Here is an 8,832-nt window from a genome sequence, read left to right on the forward strand (position 1 = left end):
ATAGATATGGAAATTAAATATAGCAAATTAGAAATCAAATCAATAATTAAAAGGGAGATAAATAATAATTGGCAAATGTACTGGGACAATGAGGAAAAGGGTAGACATTTACATTCAATACAACCAGTGGTAGGTAGAGGAAGGAAGTCAAGTGAAAGAAGGAAGAAAGACTGTATTTTTCTAGATTAAGATTTGGACATACAGGACTTAATTCAACAATGCAAATAATAGGGAAACATCATACAGGTTTGTGTGAATGGTGTGGAATAAGAGAAACAGTGGAGCATGTACTAATTAAGTGTAATAAATATTCAGAGGAAAGAAGTAAGCTAAGAGAAGAACTGCAGATGGAAGGTAATCAGCAATTAACATTAAGGATAATTTTAAATTCAGTAGAAGGGGGCAGGTTAATAATACATTTTTTAAGAAGAACCAATTTGATCCATAGAATATAGAAGGGTTATAAATGTATACAATTTGTTTTATACAGTTAAATTATTATACTACGAATATATATATATATATATATATATATATATATATATATATATATATATATATATATATATATATATATATATATATATATATATATATATATATATATATTTATGTAACAGCATCCCTCTCTGGAATGAGATGGACTTTGCCGTAGATGGAGGAGCTGAACACGCAGCAACATTAAAAGCACGAGTCCTGATTGTTCTGGTAGTGGTGATCTAGTCTAGTGTATTTTGTCTCTGATCTATTACCCACAGTAGATGGCGGTAATGCTCTTTTTAAGAATGCGAACCGCCAAATAAGCACAAAGAAGAAGAAGTAGAAGAAGAAGAAGAAGAAGAAGAAGAAGAAGAAGAAGAAGAAGTATTGTACTGGCGGTCCCTTCAACAGACACTGGTGTTTTCCAGTCGGACGTGTTTCAGCGTTGCACCCGCGCGGCCTTCAGCGCGCAGCCGATGATTTAATTACACTATTATAATCTCGTTTTATAATATGAAAGATTAGAGAACTTGATTTTAGGTCATTAAGTGATTTATAGCGGCTTCCTGCAAATACTTTACCTGGATACTGAGATGTTTGCAAAAGCGTTTCGTGTGAAATCTAACACCGTTATCAAGGGATCTGACAGGTACTCAACCAGTTAGATTAACGTTAGTTGAAATCAAAGAAATGTACTTGCTAATTCAGTATGATTCAATGTTAAGACAATTCTAGACAAGTTTTATTAAACTTCTTCGTGCACATTATTTCACAAAACTATAACAAATAACGTCAGACTTGAATAATAAGTGCCTCATGTGGTGTTTGTTATATTATTAAAAGATACAGCATGGTTTACCCATTCAAAATCATCTACTGTATCTACCTATAAAGTACCTTAGAGTTAAGTTTTGGCATGTTTCTCTGTGATTTCGTATCCTTTCGTATCCTTTCATAATATTGTTGAATTACTTATTTCTCTCGTTTGATGAAACCGTATGATATATAATATCATATATATCATATATATAATATTTTATATTTTTAGATTTCTTTGTCATAGTGGTTCTTTCTGTCCATGCAGGAGGAGGCTGAGAGCAGATGTCTCTGCTGCTTTCCCTGCTCTGTCAGCTGATGATATAAATGAGCTGATCCCGAATAAAGAAGAGCTGAATATTGTGAAGATTTATGCACATAAGGGAGATGGAGTCATTCTCTACGTCCTCCATAAAAATCCCATATTCTTTCAGCTGGAGAAACGGCTGTTTCCAACAGGTGAGTCTGCAGCTAACTCTCAGTTTTTTGTGAATCATGTTGTCTATTTGAATAATGAATTTGTGTCTGTTGTTCTCAGTGTACACTCTTTGGCGATATCCCACCATGTTACCAGCATTTGTCACGTGGCCGCCTGTCCTGCAGAAGTTAACTGGTGGAGCAGGTCAGCACCGGTTTGTTATTGTTCATCTGTGTGTCTCAGAAAGCACGTCTGACTGATTTCTCCCGTGCAGATCTCATGCTGCCGGGTGTAGTGGTGCCTGCTGATGGCCTTCCTGAAGTACAGCAGGGAGACTGTTGTGCCGTCACTCTTGTGATGAACAGGTAACGCTGCCCACCACGTTTCTTGCTTACAGATGGTTCATCTTGAGTCATGTAAAACTAAAAATGTTCCACAACAAGACAGAGATTTACAACTTTTGTTATAACTTAAAAAATGTTAAACTTGAGTTGGCAGTTTTTACCAATCAGCATCTGTGACGTCTCTTACACTTTGAATCATGTGAAGCAACTCAAGGTCCATTTTATGTTATTTCCTGAACCTATTCCCTCCTATCTTTCTACTATTTCATAAACAAAAGTGAACAAAATGCCTAATATGAAATTAGGCAAACAAATACATTTAACTTTATAAAGCAAACTGTATCATATTTATGTAAATTAGGCCTTAAAATGGTCATTGTGAATAAAACTTTGCTGAAAAAGTTATCCTGTTATATAAATTGTTTTACATGCCTTCTGATAGTCTATACTTTTTTTTAGCAAATAAAGGCCTTTTAAAAGAATTATAAAAATGTTGCATGTTGCAAGTGTCTTTTTTGCTGTAATCGTACAGGGGTGCGTTTCCCAAAACCATAGTTGCTAACCTGTTAGCAACTTAGTTGGTTGGCAATGGGAAATTGCATTGCAACCAACAAAGTTGCTAACTAAGTTATTAACTATGGTTTTGGGAAACGCACCCCTGATTTTTATTCAAGAATAATTTTTGAATTCCCTATAATATTTCAAGATATTTTTTTTTTTTTTTAAATAATATGCCCAAATAATATTGGGAACATGCCCAATTATGTTGCACAAAAATGTTGTACTATTTTGTGTAGTTGGCAGTTTTGATATTGAAAGTACTATGTATAAGTCTTTGCTATTAAAATGCTTATAAATACATTTCTCTCATGGGTAACATGCATTAATTTTTTTTTATATAAATGTGTTTGTGTGTTGTTGAAGGGCACCAGTGGCTGTTGGCACAGCAGCTGCGTCGAGTGCTGAGATGAGGAACGGTGGAATGAAGGGGAGAGGACTCAATATTTTACACACATACATGGATCAGCTATGGTGAGCTTTGAAAACGCAGAATAATTCTGTTGTTACATTCATTCCTGCCTCTTTATGCCTCACATTAACTTTCTGCAGACATCTTTCTTAAATTCTCCGCAGGGCGTTTGGTGATAAGTCTCATCCTCCGGTTATGCCAGTCACAAACTCTTCAGCACAGGTGGAGGAAGAGGAATGTGAGGATGAAGAGCAGGAGGTGAAGGACTGCTCTGATCCAGCTCCAGTGGAAGCATCTTGTCAGAACATGCAGGAGCTGAGGCTGGATGAACATGAGGTGTTGAAGGAAGAGGAAGCGGCTGAGGATAAAGAGGGAGAAGACACTAACAAAGAAGAGGACTTTAGATCTCCACAGGGTAAAATGTCTTCGACTTCCTGTCACGTGTCCATTTTCGTTCGCTGTTTGTTGACTTTCATGTCTTATTACAGAGCAGATGGATGAGTTACTGCTGCAGTGTTTCCTCCATGCACTTAAGACTAAAGTCAAAAAGTCACAGCTGCCACTACTGACAAGCAACTTCCTGCGCCACCACATGCTGTCCTGCTGGTAGTATCTCCTCCTTTATTACCTTTAAACCTCTGCTTTGATCGTCTGATGACTAAAGTTCAGCCTCTTTATGTTTATGGCAAAAATCAATCTATCAGTCACCATCATACCTTTATTTTAAACCTAGTATTTCAATCAGTCGCTGAATCTTCAGTGACAATTAAAAAATGCATTCATTTAATAGAATTTGCTTACGCTAGAAAGCACATGCTTATTAATACATACACACTGTATATATGTACTACTCTTCATATTGTGATCACTATGATCATTTTTAATAAATTAATATTTTTAATCTGCAAGGGTGCACTCAATCAAAATCATCAAAACAGGGACAGTAGGGACATTTATATTGTTTATAAATGAACAAGTTTTTTCCCTCCACAGTCCTAAAGGAAAGTACCTAGAAATCAAGAAATCCAGTTTTAAAAAGGTACTTACTTTTCACAGATTGTGAGAATTTTTTTTTAGCTTTTTTTTTTTTTTATCTCTGTTTTAGTTGGTCACAATGTGTCTTTCTTCTTCTCCAGCTTTCTAAGTTTCTGCAGTGCATGCAGAAAGATCACAGTCTGATTCAGGTGAAGGAGCTGAGTAAAGGTGTGGAGAGCATTGTGGACGTTGACTGGAGAAACCCTGTGTATGCAGTCACACCAAACCATAAACGTTGAATGCAATTTAAATTGTCAGAACACGTAATGACTAAATAAATATCTGTCTGTGTTTTATTTGTTGATGTCTATTGTCTATGTCCAGCAAGTGTTGAGGTAAAGCTCTTTTTTTTTTGGTTGAACTACTTTTTCAGGTTGTGTTCTTTCCACGTCCCAGAGGACTTTGAGCCAGAGATCAAATCTGAAGAGGGGAGTGCAGCTTCTGAGGATCTGTACCAGCCCCCTGAAATCACACCACTGTATGGGGTCACTGCACGCCTGGAGCCTCTCTTTCTGGACGCCCAGAAAAAGTTAATGAGTTGAAACATTTTGTTGTATTTTTTTAGGTGTATTATTGAGAGTGCCTTGAGCATGTGACTGTGTTTCAGAAAGGGAACACCTCTAAAGGCCACTGAGGTGAGGAATATCATCACAGAATATGTGAAGACAAATGAACTTGTCCATGAAACCAACAAAAAGTGAGTTTTAAGTAGTTTGAGCACTACATTAGTGCACTAATGAAAGAAGTCTCTTAAGCATTCCAAGCCTGCATTTTTTTAATCAAAAATCCAGAAGGAAATGTTGTAGAATATTGTTAAAATTTAAAATAAGTGTTTTCTATTTAAGTACATTTTAAAATGTACCGTAATTTCCGCACTATAAGGCGCACTTAAAAGCCTTTAATATTCTCAAAAAATGAAAGTGCGCCTTATAATCCGGAGTGTCTTATATATGGATCAAGGCGCTATGTCAAAATGTTGACATTCCCTTTAGCACAGCTCCATCTAGTGGATGCATAACGCAAACCCAATCAAACGTTTGACTGCAGTATCTTCTATTCTATGCGCCTTATAATCCGGTGCGCCCTATATATGAAAACAGTTCTAAAATAGGCCATTCACTGAAGGTGCGCCTTATAATCCGGTGCGCCTTATAGTGCGCAAAATACGGTAATTTATTCCTGTGATTTCAAAGCTGAATTTTCAGCATTGTTGCTCAAGAAACATTCCTTATTATCAATGTCGATCATATTTTTGTTGAAACCATGGCTCATTTTGTTAGGATTCTTTGTTGAAGAGACTGTTCAAAAGAAGAGCATTTGTTTGAAATATTGCACTTTTGTAAAATGTCTTTATTGTCATGTTTGATCAGTTTAATGCATTCTTGCTTAATAAAAGTCTTCAAGACCTCATATATTTGAATGGTAGTCTGTGTTGAGTTTATATGGATCTGTGCAAACTACTGCATGGTTTCAGTACTGTAACAGTGCATGTTTCCTAAGGTTTGGATTGAAGTGACCTCTTCTCTTCTCTTGTTCATCAGTTATGTTAACATTAACCCTACACTTTGTGACTGTTTGCTGGAGAAGTCTGAATATCAGGAAGTGGAGAAGCTAAAATGGGATGAACTCTTTAGCAGGTAACTCGACACCATCCTGTTCTTCTTAACATAACATATTAAATTGTGTGTAATTTCTATGAAAAGCCCATAATTGTGTTATTTAGAACCAATTTCTCAAACAGGAACACTATTAACCCTCTGAAAATAATGTCAGTTTCTCATCTGTATTTAATTAGCAGATGCTTATTGTCTTTACAGTCCAGCTGTGTGTGTAATCACTAACATATGGCTTAGAAATGAAGTAACTACCTTTTTACATGTTCTGATAAAATGCATTAATTCATGTTGATGGCTGCTTTTGTGTATGAGATTTTTATTTTTTTTGATCATTTGCAGACAGATTGATCTGAACACATGTGAGTATGAACCGTGTTTCTCTGTGTCTTCAGGACTCTCATCAGAATGCAAGCGTGCCATGAGGTGCTGATTCCAGGTCAGCCTCCCTTAGTTAAGAAAGGACAGATGGAGCCCATAGACATTACTGTCGCATCCAGGGGCTCCAATAAAAAGGTATGAAGCTATCATAAGGCTATGACTATCTATCTATCTATCTATCTATATATATATATATATATATATATATATATATATATATATATATATATATATATATATATATATATATATATATATATATATATATATATAGTGGCCTCAAAAAATATTTGAATGCTAATGCCACAAATCTTTGAATACAATTTATAATATAACAACTAAATAAAGTCTCAGAACTTCACTTTTTGGAGCCATTTTGACTTTTAATAATAAACTGATGTAAAGGTGACTGTTAGTAGACATAAGGAATCAGTTCTCCTCAAGTTTGCACGTGTCCTATCAGAGTAACTATAGATGGAGTCCATCACATGAATTGTGTACATGTTCTGTTGACATCTACTAACCAGAAAGTGCCACAATAGTTTTCATCTTGATTTTTTTGTATGTTTTGAAAGAAGTCTCTTAAGATTTGCTGCTCAGTAAACATTTATTATTACTATAAATGTAGAAAACAATAGTGCTGATTAATATTTTGGTGGAAACTGTGATGCATTTATTTTTTGGGGTTCTTTGATAATAGAAAGTTCAAAAGAATAGCGTTTATTTTAAATCTTTGATAACATATAAATGTCTTTTACTGTCACTTTTGATCAATTTAATGCTTATTTAATGTAGCGTATATTTTGTTTTGGTTTTGTCATGTTAAATCTAATAAGCCTTTATTTATATAATATATGTAAATATAATGACCATAACTTTTTTTTAATATGAAAACACAAAAAAAATGTTATTGTTAGAGACAATGCCTTTTGTGTCTGATGTAAAACTAATTTTTGTCACACTCATGGTCTCATTTATTAAGGTTACAATAATTAAGAATCTGGAGGCGTTTGGTTTGGATCCAGCTGTGGTAGCAGACACTCTGCAGCATCTGGTTCAGGCCAGCTGTGTTCTCCAGGATTCCCCAGGAGCCAAAAACAGAGTCCTGGTGCAGATTCAGGGAAACCAGGTTCAACAAGTTGGCAAACTGCTGCTAGGTACCGTGTAGTCCAGTGCTAAATGATTACCTACAGCTGTGGTCCAAATTTTACATACATAAAATTTGTCTGCAAAATGTTGTATATTTTACCAGAATAAAAGGGATTATACAAAATGCATTTTATTTTTTATTTATTACTGACCTGAATAAGACATTTACATATAGTCCACAAGAGAAAATAATCTTTTAAATGACCCTGTCAAAAGTTTACATATGCTTGATTCTTAATACTGTGTTGTTTTTTGTGATAGTTGTTCATGAGTCCCTTGTTTGTCCTGAAGAGTTAAATTGCCCGCTGTATAAAATTCTTCAGCTGCCACAAATTCTTTGGTTTTCCAGCATCTTTTGAACCCTTTCAACAATGAGTATGATTTTGAGAGCCATCTTTTCACACTGAGGACAACTGAGGGACTTGCAAACATGCAAACTATTACAAACGCTTACTGATGCACTAGAAGGAAACACAATGCATTAAGAAAACTTTTGGAATTTGAAGATCAGGGTAAATGAAACCTATTTTCTCTTCTGGGAAAGTATCTTCTGTAGCTTCTGAAGAACAGTAATACATTTTCAAATAAAAAAAAATATATTTAGACAAAAAAGGAAAATTTCCTTCTAAGATATCTTATTCAGGTCAGTACTACAGTAAAAAAAAAAAAAAAAAAAAAAAAAACACGCATTTTGAATGATCCCTTGTATTCTGGTAAAACAGTTAACATTTTGCAGATTTTCTAAAGTGTATGTAAAAATGTGACCACTACTGTTTTCTCTGCCTGCACACTTTTTCTTGTGTGTGAGTTTACTTTTCTCCTTTATTACAGATCGGTATAAGATCCCACGGAAATATGTACAAGGTCTTGACAAAGCTCCCAAACCAGGCAAGAAGAAATAGCAGACGACACCTCAACAGAAGAACCATGTGTCGTTGTAACATATTAAACAATATCTAGTTCAGCCATAACATCAGGTGTGCAATAAAATAAATCTGATTTCATTCTGAACAATCTCTTAAATTAATCTCATACTTGGCTTCATTTTTCCTCAACAGAGCACAGTTATATCTGCATGCCTCAATAACAGCTCATTCAGAGCTTGAGTCCCTGAAGCACTAGTTTGCCCTTCTGATCTAACTAATCTGCAGAATGACTCCAGAATGACTGTCTTCTTTTATAATAATATAGTGCCAGGTAGAAAAGTATACACTGTCACAAGCAGTGAATTACAGCTGAACTTTAAGGAATGTTTGACCAGGAGTCAACTTGCTTTTGAGGAACACAATGGTTTCAAAAATGTGAGGCAGGACTGTGTCATGTTCAGTAATTCTCTTAATGACATCCCAATAGAACTTTCCGCCCATTAGAACCCATGGCTACAAAATGCTCCTCTTTTGCATATTTATAATATAAACCAGTGTTGTTTTAATGTCATCGCGATACTGTTACAGTTTTTAGATTTTTTTTTTTTTTAGTTGCTATTTATATTCGTTTTTTGTTTTATGTTATATTATTTATTTTTTTGTTTTGTTTTTAATTGGGAGGGAAGGGGGAATTTAATTTATTTTTTATTTTTTTTCAGTTAACATTTATTCCAAGTATCAAAAATGTTTAACTTAATCC

General features: G+C 34.8%; 1 protein-coding gene across 1 annotated transcript; it reads left to right on the top strand.

Annotated features, from left to right (window-relative positions):
• The first annotated feature begins 888 nt into the window (after positions 1–888).
• eif2d (eukaryotic translation initiation factor 2D) lies at positions 889–8,229 on the top strand. The gene is made up of 15 exons (XM_059523940.1): positions 889–1,129; positions 1,565–1,755; positions 1,835–1,918; positions 1,989–2,079; positions 2,983–3,090; positions 3,193–3,443; positions 3,517–3,634; positions 4,022–4,067; positions 4,165–4,271; positions 4,437–4,592; positions 4,671–4,760; positions 5,605–5,700; positions 6,072–6,192; positions 7,040–7,214; positions 8,038–8,229. Exons 1-15 carry the CDS (start codon positions 1,074–1,076, stop codon positions 8,106–8,108), a joined length of 1,761 nt encoding a protein of 586 aa, XP_059379923.1. The 5' UTR covers positions 889–1,073; the 3' UTR covers positions 8,109–8,229.
• Positions 8,230–8,832: the final 603 nt, after the last annotated feature.

This window comes from Carassius carassius, chromosome 34, assembly GCF_963082965.1.
Source record: "Carassius carassius chromosome 34, fCarCar2.1, whole genome shotgun sequence".
Taxonomy (NCBI): domain Eukaryota; kingdom Metazoa; phylum Chordata; class Actinopteri; order Cypriniformes; family Cyprinidae; genus Carassius; species Carassius carassius.

Excerpts from the sequence above, each read along its gene's own strand:
- eif2d (XM_059523940.1), top strand. The coding sequence starts at position 1,074 with ATGTTTGCAAAAGCGTTTCGTGTGAAATCTAACACCGTTATCAAGGGA. Across the intron at positions 3,444-3,516 it reads GGACTTTAGATCTCCACAGG|AGCAGATGGATGAGTTACTG; the intron begins GTAAAATGTCTT and ends GTCTTATTACAG. Across the intron at positions 7,215-8,037 it reads AGTTGGCAAACTGCTGCTAG|ATCGGTATAAGATCCCACGG; the intron begins GTACCGTGTAGT and ends CCTTTATTACAG.